This window comes from Rhinichthys klamathensis, unplaced genomic scaffold (assembly GCF_029890125.1).
Source record: "Rhinichthys klamathensis goyatoka isolate OS25496 unplaced genomic scaffold, OSU_Roscu_1.1 h1tg000370l_1, whole genome shotgun sequence".
Lineage (NCBI taxonomy): Eukaryota > Metazoa > Chordata > Actinopteri > Cypriniformes > Leuciscidae > Rhinichthys > Rhinichthys klamathensis.
In genome coordinates, this window is record NW_026606878.1 from 319,176 (window position 1) to 336,910 (window position 17,735).

General features: G+C 40.1%; 1 protein-coding gene across 10 annotated transcripts in view; it reads left to right on the plus strand.

Moving 5' to 3' along the window:
- The window catches only part of wnk1b (WNK lysine deficient protein kinase 1b), an 82,685-nt gene extending 65,120 nt beyond the window's left edge, over positions 1 to 17,565 (plus strand). For 4 of the 10 annotated variants that reach the window (XM_056233465.1, XM_056233467.1, XM_056233474.1 and 1 more), the window contains 15 exons: positions 103 to 210; positions 711 to 759; positions 845 to 988; positions 1,259 to 2,277; positions 2,711 to 2,791; positions 4,030 to 4,116; positions 4,595 to 4,631; positions 4,731 to 4,801; positions 5,195 to 5,691; positions 5,793 to 5,995; positions 7,458 to 7,658; positions 9,578 to 9,670; positions 11,105 to 11,146; positions 14,097 to 14,302; positions 14,404 to 17,565. In XM_056233465.1, the coding sequence (XP_056089440.1) occupies positions 103 to 210; positions 711 to 759; positions 845 to 988; positions 1,259 to 2,277; positions 2,711 to 2,791; positions 4,030 to 4,116; positions 4,595 to 4,631; positions 4,731 to 4,801; positions 5,195 to 5,691; positions 5,793 to 5,995; positions 7,458 to 7,658; positions 9,578 to 9,670; positions 11,105 to 11,146; positions 14,097 to 14,302; positions 14,404 to 14,748 (3,183 nt within the window). In that variant the 3' untranslated portion in view covers positions 14,749 to 17,565. The remainder of the gene's footprint in view (positions 1 to 102; positions 211 to 710; positions 760 to 844; positions 989 to 1,258; positions 2,278 to 2,710; positions 2,792 to 4,029; positions 4,117 to 4,594; positions 4,632 to 4,730; positions 4,802 to 5,194; positions 5,692 to 5,792; positions 5,996 to 7,457; positions 7,659 to 9,577; positions 9,671 to 11,104; positions 11,147 to 14,096; positions 14,303 to 14,403) is intronic. The other 6 variants (XM_056233466.1, XM_056233468.1, XM_056233470.1 and 3 more) reach the window with 6 other exon arrangements.
- The last annotated feature ends 170 nt before the right edge of the window (positions 17,566 to 17,735 follow it).

Below are 17,735 nucleotides of genomic sequence, written 5' to 3' on the forward strand. Positions count from 1 at the left end.
TATGTGGAAAAAAGCTGGTGTTGAATAAAATATTTCTGTTGCCAAAATACACTTTGAACTGCCAAAACTCATTAATAAGAGGTATTATTTCCTTCATGTTAGGTACAAAGTGAGTTCATTCTAGAGACTGAGCGTGAGTCCTTCATTGATCAGATCCGAGAGGTCATAGAAACAGCCGATGAGAAAGGTGTTGAGAGGGAGCGCAGCCAGGTACGTCCTTCTAAAAAGCTTCACACCCTATAGTTTTACACCCAGTATTTCCATGCCTAGCAGTGAATAAAATTGCCATTTGCAGAAAGTATAGAAAAGCTTGCATGGAAGACCATGTATACAAATCGGGTATTAAAAAAAACAACTTTTTCAACAAAATATTAGTGAAATCAGAAAATGATCAACAAAATGGTTAGATTAATTATTAGTTTATGTGCTTTTTTATTTTACATTTATTTTGTACAAGGTACATTTTTGGGTGGTTTTTGTTATTTTCTAGCTTTAAATTAAACATTAATGTGTTTAAAAATAGCTACTTTTCATGATATGTCCGTTTTATGTTCGATAATATTTAATATCTGTCATATGTAATAAGTGAAACATCAAATCTTTTTTATTGCCATTTAAACAGAGCAATAGGACATCACTTTGTACTCTCTGTGTAGAAGTTGAAATTATTTGAGTGAAATTGTAACATCACAGTTAACAATATCTTACAGATGGTCAGTGATCACGAGCAGCATAAGCCCACCACATCAGTGCCACAAGGTAGAGCTTACGCATGTAAAGCAAGTTGATGTCACCTGTTAATGTATCAGTACTGAGGTCTTCTCTCCTCCACTTTTTCTCCCAGGTGTGGCGCCTAGTTCAGCCGCCCAGGTGGTGCACTCCGCAGGCCGCAGGTTTATCGTCAGTCCAGTGCCTGAATCTAGACTGAAGGATCAGTTCTTTAGTGCACCCCCACCCACAATCCCTCTTCGGGAAGAACCTTTATCCTGTGAGTTTAATATGTAAAAATACTTATACAGGTTAAATTGTGTCATAAAAAGGCATAATATCCATTAGATGTATCTTGTTTTTTAGATTAGCAGTTTTTATTGATTCTTATAAAAATACTGAATAATACATTTGTACAGTGTATTACAGTGTAGAATCCCTTTTTGATTGTCTCTTACTATAATGTCTGCTCTCATACCCAATACAAATAGCCTAGACAAATGATGTAACCGCATACTAATTTTTGTCTTGAATTTCTATTCCTTATCAGCTGTGTCAGTTGCAGTGCCTGTCTTGGGGCTTTCTGTGTCTGCGTCTGCAGTCAGTCTGCAGCAGGCATTCTCTGAGATGCGGCAAGGCCGGTTCGACCCGGGTCCCAGCACTGCGCCACCAATGCTCCATGTCTCCATGCCCCCTCTGGTTCCTGCCGCAACACCCTTGCCCTCTAGCACCGCCCCTGTTGTCCCTCCCCCAGTTTCTTCTGAAGTGACCGCTTCACCATCTCTACCCTCTGTCTCCTTAAACCCTCCAGGGTCATCGTCTCCTCCTCCTACCCTTCCCACCTCTGCAGTCACTTCCCCTCCATCCCATTCACAAATCCCCCTGCCTCAAAGTCAGGTTGTACCTGCCATCATCAGTGTTATTTCCACCCCTTCCTCTCTGCCAATGCCACCTGTGCCTGCCGCCACACCATTCCCCCAGACCTCAGTCTCTATGCCTGTACCTGCTAGCACTGCTGCCCCACTCACTCACCCTGCGGCTCCTATGGGATGTGGTAGTGGCGAACAGCCATCCATCCCCTCGACTTCAGCTCAGCTCACACCAGCCGCCATCCCAACGCCGCAGCTCGCACCGTCCACCATCCCCGACACTGTTACTCCCATCTCTGGAGCTCTGACACCCGTGCACAGCCAGCCTCAGACCTCCACTGTGGCCAATCAGAGTCACGCACAATGTGTGGAATGTGACAGTGACCCGCAGGGAAAAGGCGTCGATGACATCCAGGCTTTGGATAAGAAGCTGCGGTCACTCTTCATGGACCTGGGCTCTGGTCTGCCCTCTGCCCAATCTGATGTCACATCTGACCCCATGGCTGCCCCAAGTGTTCCTGGCACCTCCTCTCCAACTGCCTGCTCCACCCCAAGTGGCACCCCTCTCCCTCCCTCTAGTTTACCCCTCAACTCCTCCGGTCAGCCCACGGGCTCTCCAATGACCTCCATGGGCAATGGCTCCACCCCAGTCGGCTACAGTCAGACGACTCCATCCAAAGCGCCGCTATCAAGACTACCGGTGAGTGACCGGTTGATCAACAGTCATGAAAATAATGTCACAATGCAAATAAGCTAAAGTTTGACATCATGAGACATGGTTAAAACACTTTTCTTATTTTTAACATCACATTTAACCACCTTTTCTCAATCCTCTAACTACTCTATAGAAAAACTGGATGATTTTGTGATGTTTTTAAACCCAATTTCTGCATGGCTGTTTAGTTTCATGACTGACAAAATGCATGACATAGTAATCCTACATGAATACTATATAACTCAACTGACACTTTTCTGTAATATTACAACCAAGCTCTAGTCATATTTTGTGTACAGCTTTGAATAATTCCCAAACATAACACACAGTCTTAGGATGCTTGTGGCGGTTCATCGGCACCTCTGCCAGCTTTCATTCTTTACAGTGCTTTAGTTTCTCTTCCGTCTTCATTCATTAGGTGTTGCCTGTCGGCCCAGATCAGGCTGGCACGCCGCCCACAGAGCACCTACCACCCTTCCCAGGACCTTGTTTAACTCAGGTGCCCTTTTCTTCTTTCTCTTTCTGTCTCACTCTTTTTTTATATAGTTTCATTCCTGTAAAACACACAGAGCATGAGTAAAGATTTTTAATCGCATAAGAATCAAACCGCTGCATGGCATTGCTTTCCTTTGAGGCCTGTTAGGAGCATGACCTGTGACACTCATTAACTCTGACTTGCTGCTCTTTCTCTTTTTCTCTGCCGTAGACGGGTGGAGAACAGGAAAGATGTGATTTTAAGAAAACAACATCAGACATGAAACATTTTCAGTGTGTTTTGTCTAATGTTCTGGTTTTATTGGGACTGTAATAAAAACCGCAAACTCATTTGTTAATAATAATTATTTTATGAAAGGTAGAAAAGGGAATCTAAAGGGCGGTGCTTTTCTGTCCCCTTGTAAGATTTGAAAGAAAAAGCTGTTTTACAATTTCAGTCATTGTAGTTTGATTGAGTATATTACATTTGCTTTAAACTTTTTTTATTGTCTCTTAAATAATTTTTCCTTATTTTTACATGTTAATTTTGCCCTTTGTTTTGTTTTTAACTTGTCCTCTACCTAGATTTTCTGACTTCCCCTTTTTTAATTAAATTTGAGGATTTCAAGTAATCAAAAGTGGCTCTAATCAAACAATCACCCCTACATTTTTATCATGTCATTTTGATCTTTTAGCATGTTGTGGATTGATTAATTGAGAATAGTCTGAAATCGAAATTCAAGTAATTTAGACGTTATATAACATATTTTCATCGCTCCAAATTGAACCCTGCTCGCATTCACGTCATACTCAAAGAAAGTCCTTCCCTTCTGCTTAAGGCGATTCATACTAAATGTAAGAGACTTTTTCTAATCCTGTAAATTGAATGCGATATTTTTCATCCATCACTTTTGAATTGAAAACTTACTTTGATGGCACTCAGCCGCGAGCCAACCTGAACAAAACATTTCAGGAACCGCAGAGCGCGGGCCAATTAAAGGATTTACTCTCCATTTCATGTGGAACATGAAAGGAAGCCTCAGCTTGGATTAAAAGCATTCAGTTCTTCCAGGCAGTGGTCATCTGACCCTTTACTTACTGTAAGAGATCGTCTCATGCAGAAATTAATTAGATACACAGTTCCCCTGCTGTATTTGTGTGCACTTGCCATGAGTAATAAGTGTTTGTACGAGCCTGTGTGTGTGTATACAGTATTTCTTGGGGCTAAGTGAACCTGACTAATTGCTGAAATGGATTATTTAGTCCCAGCAGCCCCTGGAGGATCTAGATGCCCAGCTGAGACGGGCACTGAGTCCAGAGACCGTCCCAATCAGCAATGTCACGCACCAGGTACACGCACACCAACAGGGAACTGGCCGAAAAACTCCAGCACACTTGTATTAAGTGCCAGATCTGTCTGATTTAATTTATTGCAGTTAAACTTTGGCACTGGAACTTTCCATACACAAAGAACAGATACAAGAAATGGTTTTTAAATCCCATACAGCAATAAACCAGAGGATTACCTCCTCAAATCTTAAGTGTAACAGAGAAAGCATGTAACTTTTTGCTTCTAAGAGGAATAATTTATATAAATCATTTAAAATCACCCTTTTTAATTTGAATGTATATATATATATGTATGCAACTAAATTAAGAGAGCTATTTTTATATATATATATATGTACACCATTTTATATTTCTTTTCAATTGTATTTTAAATTCTTTTGTAAATACATTTTGAATAATTTATATTGTTTATTTATTTTATTTTATGTAATTTATTTACGTGTCTGTATTCTGATTCACATCTTTTTCTTACCTGTAGTCATCTCTTACTGGGATGCCAGCTGGAGGACAGCCAGGTATGTGCTGAGGTTTTAGTTTACTTTTACCTGTTCTTTAAATGCACAACAGCTAGCAAAAAGCTTCAACTCTGCTTATTAATGATGATACCATTTCAGTTCCGTTTTCTCTGGATGATGAGCAAGCAGCTGCACCTACAGTAGGAGGTTACAAACTGGGACGATTCCAGGTACTTTGTATTCGCAATGTGATGACAAGAATGGGATGTTCATAGTCAAGTCACCTGTATTTATATAGCGCTTTATACAAAACAGGTTTTTCAAAGCAGCTTTACAGTGATAACTGATGCATTGATGCAAACAGATCATTTCAGCTGTACAGCAGCTCTAAAAGAAAATAGTGTCATTGTTCAGTTCAGTGTTAATTCAGTTACATTGTAAAGATTATCAATTATTAAATTAGTTCATTTCATCTATAAAGCAGTTCTGCAGAAAAACAGTGATGTCATCGTCCAGCTCAGTTCATTTCTCATCCAATAGTGTCAGTGCATAATATTTTATGGTATAAAATAGTGTTTGTCATGGTGTTTGTGTATGACACTCTTGTTCTCTCTCTCGTTCAGGTGTCAGTGACTCCTGATGAGAACGCCTCGCAAGCTCACACAGGCTCCTTTGACTCATCCTCCACGTCGTCTTCCTCCACCACCTCCTCCTCTTCATCTTCATCCTCCCCTCTCTCTAGCCCCGAAAACACACTGCACCGTACCTCCTCTCCCCTCAGAGACACGAGAACAGATGTTGTCGACGGCCTCCCTGCTCTTCCCAACCGGATGGCAACCCACCCTCAGCCCACCACCATTGGCCGTTTCCAGGTCACCACCAAAACGGACACAAAGGTGGGGCGTTTCTCAGTGAGCAGCGCACAGGACGAGGCCCTAGCAGCTAGCTTACAACCCCCAGAACCCCAGCCAGCACCTCAAGCCCATCCAGCCGTGGGCAACGGTCCAGCCCAGAGTCCCGGGAGCCTCAACAACTCTGTCAGCTCCTACTTCAGCAGCGACAATGACTCTGAGTTTGAAGATGATGATTTTAAGAGAGAAGTCAGCAAGCTGAGGGAGAAGTATGTTTGTTTTTGATTAAGACATTGTAACATGATCTGGGACGGTGTAACCTAGGTGAAAGATATGCAGTGTAATTGTGCTTTCCATGTTTTTCTCCCAGGCACATGATAGAGAGTCAGGCCCTGTACACTCGGCAGAAGGCAGAGATTGATTCCCTTTTTGCCCGATTGGGCAAAGTTCCACCCGCCATGGTCAACCCACCCTTGGTGAACCCAGCTGGCCGTAGACGGCGTCCCACCAAGAGCAAAAGCAGCAAATCCAGCCGCGGTAGCTCCCAGGGCAGCAAGAGTCCTGTACAGCCAGGTATTCACCTTTTCCATTTTGCCTTTTTTGGGCAGATCAATTGACAATGTTTTTTGGGAATACAAAATATCGTTAAGATCGTTCTTATCTTTTTTTAGTAAAAAGACAAACCTTAAAAATAATTTTGTAAATAACCTGTTAACCCTTAAACAGGCAAGAGTGGAAAATGATCAGCAATCATTTCATTATATCATCTGGACTTAAGTCAAACATATGCAAAGGAATTTTTTTAATATTTGATACATTTTGGATTTTATGAGTTGTATCTCCCAGGATACGTTGCCCTATTAGGGTATAAGTCATCAATATTTCTATGATTTATTCGATGCAAAAAATGTTTTATATGCAAACTATACTGCATTTATGACAAGTCTAAGTGTCCAAAAATTGAGGCTTACACATTTCTTGTATTTTTTCACTGCTAAACCGTCTCGTCTTCAACCTCAGGGGTGGGAAACTCTAGCCCTTGAGGTCCACTGCCCTCAGGGTGAAGCGCCATCCCTAATCAATCGTATAATACAATATAGATACAACATATAATTTTCTAAGTAATCCTGGAGACTTTGGTTAGATTTTTCAGGTATGTTTGATCAAGGTTGGAGCTAAACTCTGCTGGACGGTAGCCCTCCAGGAGCAGGGTTGGACATCCCTGTTATACCATAAAAAGAGCTGTGTGAAAACCTGCAATAAAATATCTAGTTAAAAAATGCAAAGATGTAGTTGACTAAGCGTAATAATATCAGTTTTACATGTGAATATTAATATTTGCACAATTGTTTAACTCAAAATGCATAGATTGAGAAGAGGGACTGTGTACAGGGGGCCCAGAGGCCAGGAGGGCATATAAGGATCTTCCCTAAGGGCCCCAGCCCTGGAACGAGATTTCTACTGAACCAAGTCATGTGACCCACATACTCCAAACAGATTCAACTATGATAATGATAACAGAATTGGATGAAAATTTCTTTCTCATGCCTCCTACAAGAGATTAAAGACTTTGTATCCTGTGGTGCATGTTGCCTGTTTAAGGGTTAAAGTTGGGATTGTCTCCAATAGGGCTTTTCACACTTGAAATAGTTAATCCTGGGTCATTCTAAACCCCGGGTAAACAGAATTCTGGGTTATCTTGCTTCACATTTCACACTGCTGATAATTTACCCAGGGTTAATAATTAATCCTGGTTATTCATACGCTGACATTTCACACTGTACATTCTTAAACGCTGGGCTAACGTTCATATTTGCATATTTGTGGTGTCAGTGTCATTGATTGGGTGAACGCAGCACACAACCTGTTTACATAAAGGTTCTAGTGTTCTTCTTAGAACTTTTTACAAAATTTCGGAACTTCTTTCTTCAGAAAATCTTTGTGAATCTGGTTCCAGCAACTTCAAATCTGTGTTTGCGTCTTGTGTCCTGGCTCTGATCAGCACTTCTATATGTTTTTGTGTGTGGTCTTACAGCAACCAGCACTTTATCAGCGCAGAGTGCTCCCTCCGTGTACCCTCCCCATCAGGCCTTCCTGGGCCCTGGGGGGATGATAGATGGGGGGAGTAGCCCTCTGCTCCAATCCTACAAGCCCTCCCCCTCTAATGAGAACCTGTGCTCCGTGTACACCAGTGACGCCACGCTCTCTGCGCCCAGTCTGTGTGTCACCTCGCAAGGTAAAAATAAAGACACACATCACAGCCCCTCTGCTTTTTTTAACACTAAGTAAATGATAAAGTGACATTATGGGTTGGCAATAAACAAAAAAAAACATTCTCACAATTCTCAGTTTTCGTCGATAACAATAGCCCACTATGCAAATTTTTATGTAAATCGCATTATAAAACTTTTAAACCATAATTTAACTATTGCAATGAAATAAATGTATCATTTATTGTAATTGCAATAAAATATATTATAAAAGTTTTTTTCTTTACATGTAATTTAAATATATAAATTAAAAATACTGTTTTGTGGACCTTTTTTTTTTTCAAACAAGCCAGGTTTCTCTGTTTTTAGTTAAAAATGGTAAGCATTTGCTTGATTTTGAAATAAGGGACAGCTGTTATATATACACCAAAATATGGTGTATATATAACTAATTTCAACTCTTATAACACTCACTCCTAAAAACCATAATCAGGGATGTGTTCCCCCCCCACCGTTTTATACAGATTCCCGTATTTTCCACCATGAAAAGTGACACGCGTGAATTGCGTAAATCCGATTGCGTAAATGGTTTTGTGGTGGTGTTCATGGGGGTTAGGTGGGGTGTGCTGGTTACTGTATGATTATTGAAATCGTGAAATGGCCTTAATGACTAAATAAACTGCAAGATGTCACGTTTTCTAATACATTTATTTATTCCATGCACGGATTGCTCCTGACAGCGCTGCGTGAGCTCGCGCCGCCATCTGTGGGACACCGTTATCATGTTAGCCAGGGTTCAAAGTGGCAGATGCGAGTAAAAATAGGTGTTGAAACTGTGTTACTTGCCAGTTGAAATGATATGGCTTAGTGTGATCATCAAATCGCAACGGTTGTGATGTAATTATATAAATAGCCTATATAGTCTGACACGCTGCATGTTTCAGAGTACTGTAACAGCACTGTGTTTTCAGTTTTGATTCACAGTTAAAGGGATAGTTCACCCAAAAATGCAAATTCTGTCATCGTTTACTCACCCTCAAGTTGTTCCAAATCTTTATAAATGTCTTTGTTCTGCTGAACACAAAGGAAGATATTTTGAAGAATGTTGGTAACCAACATCTCTGGCCCCATTGACTAACATAGTAGGGGGGGAAAATACTATGATAGTCAATGGGGCCCGAGATATGCTTGGTTACAAACATTCTTCCAAATATCTTCCTTTGTGTTCAGCAGAACAAAGACATTTATACAGGTTTCGAACAATTTAAGGGTGAGTAAATGATGACAGATTTTTTTTATATAAAATCAGATAAATGTATTTTTTTAATAACACCAATAATTGTCAGGGGGTCAGGTTTCCTTCTTTTTAGTCTTTAGCTGATCACATGCCTGCATTGTATACTCTTTTGGCTTTGTCATTTTGGATGTTTTAGTAACACATAGCAACTGTGGCCTACTTCCTGTGAGTCTTCCAAATTTGAGGAGAAAACTTAAGGAACACTCAGTGGGAAGAAATTGGAGCGTTCATTAAAATTGTGTTGTTTTTCCCCCTAACATTCTTGTGAATTTTGTGGTGTTTCGTATATCAGCCCTATTTGTGGTGGTTCAGGTTTAATCAAATCTTAATGTAGAAATCTTTGAAATCTGAGAAAGCGCACGCTTTGATTTGGATGAAGCTGCAGGGCTGATGCTTGTGCCTCCAGGGGGTGCTTTTCCTCCCCTGCTCTTCCACCCAGGGCCACTCCTCCCCTTCTTCACCTCCTTCACTCTCTCTATCTTTCAGGAATTCATGGCTTACTGACCATTCTCACTGTGTATTTGTGTACGTTTCCTTTATCTCTCTCTCTCTTCTATCTGCTCCATCACTTTCTCTCTATCTCTCTCTCTCTCACTGTCTCTTGCTCTTTTCCATCTCTCTTTCTCTTTCCCTCTTTTTGTACCACAGGCTGTGTAAAGTTCAGCTGTGGGTCGGAGAGAGTGACCTTCAAACCAGGTGGCAGGAGGACGCGTTTTCTGAGTACGCCCTGCTTGGCTCTTTGTGTGTAACGCTTTTTCTTTTGTCTCTTTCCTACAATGTCATGTGATTAAGTTCTTGATTCTGCCAAGCCTTCTGATTGGCTGATCATCTCAGACATTGTGTCATGAATCTTATGTTCATCACTAAACAGTTATTATCGTTCATATCCAATAATGCACTAGTGTAACCTATGGTCCAAGAATTATTTCTAATTGAATTATTTCTAATCGTTTACGATGGACACTTTGTCATTTGTATTATTAGTTTTAATGTTTTACCTTATTTATGCTCAAGTTTGATTTAACATAATAACAAAATTGTTAAAGATAAATTAATTACTAATAATTTAAAAGATTAAATTAAATTAACATGCTGCATTTGACAGTTTCCCGAAGCTTGTATGTAGCTTAAACAATGTATTCTGAATTTGGAGTGTGTCCATCACTTTCACAACAAGATCACAGCAGAATGTGTAAAAGGAAAAGTGTAAAAATTGTTTATTGTAAGAAGTGTTATTTTTGTATAATTTATATACTATTAAAGTATTTTTTAATATTTTGAATTAGCTTTTTTATATTTTTAATTTTTTGTTATAATTTTTAGCCATTTTTATGTACCTTTGTCATTTTTATTAGTTTTTTAAATATTTCTGTTTAGCTTTATTTTTTATTTATTTTCAGATTTAGTAATTGTACTACAACTTAAACTTATCTAATATTTATATTTTCATTTATTTCAACTTTATTTGTTACTGAAAATTATTGATTTTTAATAGTTTTAGTTAACAGTAACACTGATTGTTATAGTAGTTCATGACACTTGCTGTAACACAAATACAAATTGAACCTTATTGTAACGTATTAGCCATATAGTATGATCAAATAATAATGACACGTCAATGTGTCTGCTGAAACTTGGCTCTTCCTTTTCTGACAAATGCAGTGTGAACCGGCAACTTACTATTCTCATTTCCTCAAATAATTACACCCACTTTCGAAATTGTGAACAGCTGACACAGTGACTCAAGGCATTCTAGGCAAGTCACCACATCTATTTTACAATCTGCTGAATTTTCCCTTAGTCTTGTTTTGTTTTAGTTTTTTTTATTAAAAGAAAAAAAAAAATTCCGCGTCCCTCAGCTCAGGTACTTTCACACATCACATCATCTCATCTCAGCCCAGTCTTCCTTTGCAATCTTGTCTTCTATTAGCAGCTCTCACAATGTGAATAGACCTGATCACTGGCTTTGACCACAGACCTAGTAGTCACAACCACATGAGAACCTTCCTCCACTCACCCCAGCTTCACTGTTATTGGAAATACAGTATGAATGTAACAGCCATCAGGTGTTAAACTAGCATGTTCTTCTGATACACTCCCATAATGCACTGTGTTGGACCTGGAGTTACTGCAACACTGATTCTCTCCAATCTCACCGTTCTCTCCATGCTTCAGGGAAGATGGTGAAAAAAGTGTGCCCCTGCAACCAACTCTGTAGTAATTATCTCTCTTTTTTTACATCCTCCCACCCCCTCCCTCCTTCTCTTTCCTGTCATCACCCCTCACTTCATGTCCTGTGGCCTGTTGAAGCTAGTTTCCTTGCTAAGCTCTCAGGCTGACTTGAGCATTTCTTTCCTGTGATGACCCATTCATGTTTTTTATAAGTGTGGCATGTCACGTGTTTTCACTCTCAAATTAAACTCAAACATTACCCTTAACAAACAAACAAATACAAACACCTTTCCCTTAAATTTGGTTTCCACATGAAAACGAGATCGGGAGTCTCCAACCGGAAATTTTTTATCGAACATGCATGCAAATGTTTTTTCAAACCGGTGGCACTCGCAATGCGACGACGCCTCACTCCGCATCAGACAGACTAATGCACTCTAAATGGACCCGTCTGAGCACTCGTCCCATTATGCACAAGCCAATTTGAAGCCCCAGACTCCCTTCTGCACTCTTCTTTATCCCCTTAAGACTCATCCCGCTTACTACACATCGACCTCATCCTGTTTGGATGGAGCTTATCTTCTCACCCATTACAAGGATATATTGAGGCCTGGCTGATTTTCCCCCTCATTGTGCACAAGGCTTAATCACTGTCCAATGCACACGCTAAAATATTAAGGGTGTACAGCTCACATTTTGCACATACAAAGGAATCCAAGATCCTCCCATATTCATATTATCGAACAAAGTGAATGGAAGTCATCCAGTAAATGCTGAAGTCAAGCTGTGTGAGCCTCCACCTCTCCCTCACTCCTTTACCAGCAAGTGGTGCTGGTGCTTGGCCAGTGGTCTAGTTTTATGAATATTCTAACATCCACAATATATTATGATTAAAAGAAGCCTTATACTCACACAGGCTGCATTTATTTGATCAAAAATACAGTAATGTTGTGAAATGTTATTACAATTTCTTTTTAATATATTTTAAAAAGCTATTTATTCCTGTGTTGGCAAAGCTTCAGTGTCACATGAGCTTTCAGAAATCATTCTAACATGCTGATTTGATTCTCAAGGAACGTTTCCTATTTTAAATGTTGAAAACAGTTGTGCTGCTAATATTTTTTGTGGAAACAGTAATACATTATTTCAAGATTCTTTGATGAATAGAAAGTTCACAAGAACAGCATTGGTTTGAAATAAAAATCTTTTGTAACATTCAAGTATCTTTACTGTCACATTTGATCAAGTTTTTGCATCCTTGTTGAATACAAGTAATCATTTCTTTAATAAAAACATACTGACCCCAAAATATATATATATAGTTGTTGTTTTAAAAACCTTTTCAGTTTTAAGGGCCAATATAGACCATTTTTCCTTCAATGGAAATGCATGGAACAGGGCCAAACCGGGTACTGGCTTTGGCACCAGCACCAGCATGGTGAAAAAGGAGTAGCTATCTTTCTAAGCATGGCTTGCTGTAAACTACATCACCCAGAATACCTTTTGGTGCTTCAGTCTTGGCGCAATGTCGTCTTTCTGTTGCTGCTTTCTGGAGAGGCCGTGTTTATCATCCTAACAGGTCTATGTCGCCGGATGGCTGCCTGGATATTTGGCAAGACATTTGTGCCCAGTGTAATTTACTGTGCAAGATTTGATTTTGATTGTTTTTTCCATTTTTGATTTATAGTATATTCTTAAATGCATCAGCTCTTTGTTCCTTGACAGACATGTATAGATAAACGGACCGATCAGCTAATACCAGTGCATGATTAAAGACTGTTATCTCTTAGTCATGACAGTGATGTGTCTTATGAAGAAGCTGAGGCATTTCCACTCATTTTTCATTTTGCTTCGCATTAACTGCTCTGTAAATAGCTTCTTATTTTTTATTTTTTTATTATGTACCACGTAATCCTCATTGCATTGCTTTGTTCTTCAGAAAGAGGCTTTTTTACTCATACTTCTCACAAATATTAATGTGCTGACAAGATTTTGACCATTTTTTTTTACTAGTTTAGCTAATGGTACTAATCAACTATCTCATTAAGTCTCTAATAGTAAGTGTTGAAAATTTCCATGGTGAATCCATTTCCATTTCCACCACCCTTTTGCTCCCTCTTGTGTTGCAATAAAAACAACCATGGCAAGCATGATGATAAAGCACAGGCAGATGCGAAGCACTGTTTTCCGTGCTCCGATGGAAAGCCAGAGATGGTGTTTTAATGTTGTCATCGTGACCTGTTTTGCAGGCTGGAGTCAGAGTGATAAAAGTATCTCTTTAGCCTCAGAGCGGACGCCCAGGTGCTCGATAGGGCCTCACTGCCATGACTTTTGTTTTTGTATACACATGACATTTTTATATGATGTACAGTTGTGCTCTTAAATTTACATACCCTTTGCATAATATTTAATATGTTTCGCATTTATTTAAATTGGAAGAGATAAATATAATGAAGAAACTTTTTTTTGTCCTGAAGAACCTGATATTTGACCAAACAGGTATTTTGGTATTTATGAACTCCACAATATCGTGTAAAACCTGATGATCATGTTTTCCAGCATGATTAGAGATGATCCAAAGAGCATCTTGTGCTTCATTGGATAAAAAAAAAGCATTTCACAATGAGTTGACATGATAAAAATCACAAATTTGTAACTTTTTTAAAATAATTTTTTCGCTTTGTTTATTTCCAGGTTTAACTTGAATGCAATATTTTAAATAGCAGCTCATACTTTTGATTCTCAAATATGTTATTTCAAATAGTTTTATCAGGGCCGAACTTAATAAAATAAAAAATATTTTTTAGATCAAACATTTTGCTGATTATATAAGGTGTATGTAAACTAATGAGAGGAACTGTATATGAAAATATACATGTACACATTGATATAGTCTGTGGGCTTCAGATTGTATCAGATATTTCAGCGTGACATTCGTTGGAGAGACTTCCTCTTTACGACAGTCTTCTCTCTTCCTCTTTCCCTCTCCGCTCAGGGACGAGCAGCACCAACACGGTGGTGGGAACTGGTCAGAATCAAAACCAACCGCCCGTCTCTCAGTCCCAGAGCTGCAAGGGCATGTTCACAGACGAGCTGCACAAATTGGTGGACAACTGGGCCAGGGATGCTATGAACCTGTCGCAGGGCAAGAGAGGCTCCAAGCACCAACAACAAGTGTCGCCTCAGGGTCACAGCTACGACGTAAGACTTTATCCTTGAGAAACTCAGACCTCACAGTTGAATGTGAAGTTATAATACCTGATTAACATGCTCTTTTTTTTTTTTATTCCGCCTCTTCTCAGATGGTCCCCCCTGCAAACATGGGCCGTAAGTACTCGGCTCCGGGCCAGCTGTGCCCAAGCATCGCTTCAACTTTGAGTGGCCACTCGGCCATGCCCAACACTCCCGCTACCTCTCTGGGGACCCGGAAGGGCTCCTTGTGTCCCACGCCACAGTACACCTACCCCTCCGCTCCTTACAGCGCCCAGTGGGCTGGCTCTGCCACGCACACCCAGGCGGGTCTGCTGGCCACCTCACAACCCCTGGGCCAATATCCCCAGGTGCCCGCTCCTTTACAGACCTTCCACATTAGCACTTTGCAGAAGTCAGTCAGCCACCCGGGTGGACCCAACCTGAAGACCACGTAGGGCAGGGCCTAGCCGCGCCAGGCCTAAATAACTCTCGAGTTGGAGGTGGGGGCAGTCAGAGGCGAGGGGGGCGGACTGAAAGTTGACTAAAGCAAGTATTTGATTGCATTGCAGAGATTCTGTCATAAGAGTTTCCTTTGTGTAATTGAAAAGGATAGACACCAGAATCGTCCTGCATGCTCACCGATACGCCACAGGGATGATGCACAACGACCCAAGGGATATGAGAAGACGAAAATAAAACAATGGACACTTTGAATACAATGTTACGTGGCCAAAGAAGGTGTGACCATTTTTATCGTTAAGGTGTGTACATCCTTCACCACCCAGCCCCAAACATTTGTTAAGGGGCTTGACTTGTGTTTAGAGGTTTGCTGACCTAAGATGAAATGAATGCCACCTCCACCCATGCCAGAATCCAGCTATCTGTATATCCTCTTGATAAATTCATACATCAAGCATATCACAAAACAGAGCTCGGGTGGGTGCTGGTGAGCGAACCTAGTGTCCTTGTTCCCCTCTTGCCCTAAACCCTCTGCTGCAATGCCATGGAATAATGCAATAATTACAATGGTAGAAAAAAGCCCATTTTAAAACACAGGAAGTGGCCTTCATTAGAAAAAAAAAGAAAAAAATGTACAGATATCCTTTGTTTTTAAATTGGGTTATTAGGGTTTTGATTCCATTTGCTTGCTTGGTCAGTTGGGTTTTTTTTTTTTCCCTATGCCCTTCAAGCCGGCCTTGTGTAGCAGAATGTTAGGGACTTTTTTTTGTCACATGTTCAGAGGCCTTTCATCTGCCCCCAAGGTTTGTACTACCAAGCTCCTACAGCTCCCAGCATGCTTTGCAGCACATTCACACACTTACAATCCTCTTACGGTTTTCTCATTGGGCCACACCACAAGGTGACGTGTAATATATTGGATACAATCAGTTGGATTGGGGTTTGGATACGAAACTAGGGGTTGCGGGACGGTGAAATAACACACGTTCTGCCATGGAGGCCCGTGAAGCTTTAAATCTATGACTAATGTAACAGCTTTTTCTAATCATGGCAGCATTAGGGGCCTCTTACGATAGTTTGATCGAGACATTCAAATAAGAAGTCGTGTTCTGTATGGACCTGTATTTACTCATCAGTTTTTGATGTTAAAACACTGTGATTATTATAAATGTTGTTGGACAACATTAGCTAAAAAGAAAAGTAGACAAAAAAAACATGAAATTTTGGAGGGTTTTGGATATTAGCATTCATGAGATGTAAGGCTAGCTATTTAATTTTTCACATCTTATTGGAGACACTTTAACCCTTTTCCCCTTTCTACTTTCTTTATATTATTAGATAAATGTGAATGTAAAATGGATTCAATTAATGTACTTGAAGAAACAAATCTTTCCCTTTTTCCCTATGCCCAGTGAGCTTTCTGAAGATTCTAGTGCCTTCCGTTATTTTTTTTATTTATTTTTTTTGCTTCAGGGTTTGATAGATAAGGCAGCGGAGAGTCTCAAGCATTGCGCTTGGTTGGAGTGCTGGTCTTTGGACTTCACAGAGGGTGAATATTAATATATTGCGTAAACGAGGTGTCGTTTTGAATTGGCTACGTCTGAACCCATTTGTTGGCACAGTCCTAGCCTTTAGGCAGAGTTGCAAAAAGCTTCTTATAGAAAGTGTACAAATACATGATCCAGCCATTATATCACATTCAAAGGCTGTGAAAGTACTTGAGGGTTGAGTTTTTTAGAAACTTTGATCGGTCTAAGTATGCAAACGTAAGTGTGCCTATCATCATTGCACCCTACCTAGCATAACCACGTGTCTTTATTTTACAGATGGATTCTCATGAGCAGCTCTTGTGAAGGTGAGGGATCGGCTCAGATAGAAACGCAGGATGAGGGAAGTTAGTAGGCATGGGACAGTATGTTGTAAGTATTTCAGAACCTCCAATAGCTTAGATGTTTTTGCAGAACTGCTTAACTGGTTTTGACACCATCCAGTGTCAAACCCTCTCCGGTGAGTGTAGACAGGCACGTTTTACTCATTTAGCAACAGATGTGACAGCAAGTGTAACTTCACGAGTGAGAAAAGGACCAGAAAGATGAGAAAAGACAGTTAGCAACCCTCACCGACACAAGAGCCAAAGCAGCACTGTTGAAGAGTAATTCTCGCTGATTTCTCATCAAACCTCTTCTTTTTAACTCGCACTGCCCATATAAGTTCTCATGTCACTGTACTCATGGCAACGGTCTTCGGTTTTATGGCAGATCAGTAGCTTATTTTGGGGGATCTCTCTCTCTCTCTTTGTAGCAGTCGGTCAAATCACTCTTGTAAATGCTTTGGTTTATTCTAAATACTATTAACTGCATTAGACCTGCAACGTCAGACTACTTTTTAGTTTCACGTTTTGCACGTTCGACTGTGCAGATGAAAAGAGAACAGTCCTGATTCACCAGAAACAAGAGCATTTTATTTGGGGTACAAAGCATAGTGGAGATGCTCTCATCACCTTAACTACTGAAAGGACTTAGATTACAACTGGTTACATACTGCTTAATGTGCTTTCTGTGAAACGTGTGGCACAGGAACGTAACTTTAGGTCAACTGTACAGTGTAGATTCTCAACTGGCTCTCTATATTTAAAATACGATTGTTTTACCTTTTGCTTTGTACACAACGCTTTACCTGTAGACAGCTCGTTTTTACCCACTTTACGTCGTTCGGTTCGTTCAAACTGTGAACACATCAAAAGGTCTTTAACAAAGAGGTCCCACCTGCTCAGTGTTCAGACTAATGAAATCTGTAATACTACCTTCTGAGTGCCATGTCCCTGCTCCAGATACAAGTGTTAAGAAACAGGTCATCCTGTTTGACTGTAGAGGGCGCTAATGTAACTGCAATGCAGGACCTTCAACATTTAAATGAGATTCACCTCTGACCTCTGATGTAAATGATAACAGCACCTTGAAAAATACAAAAACCTCTTTTTTTC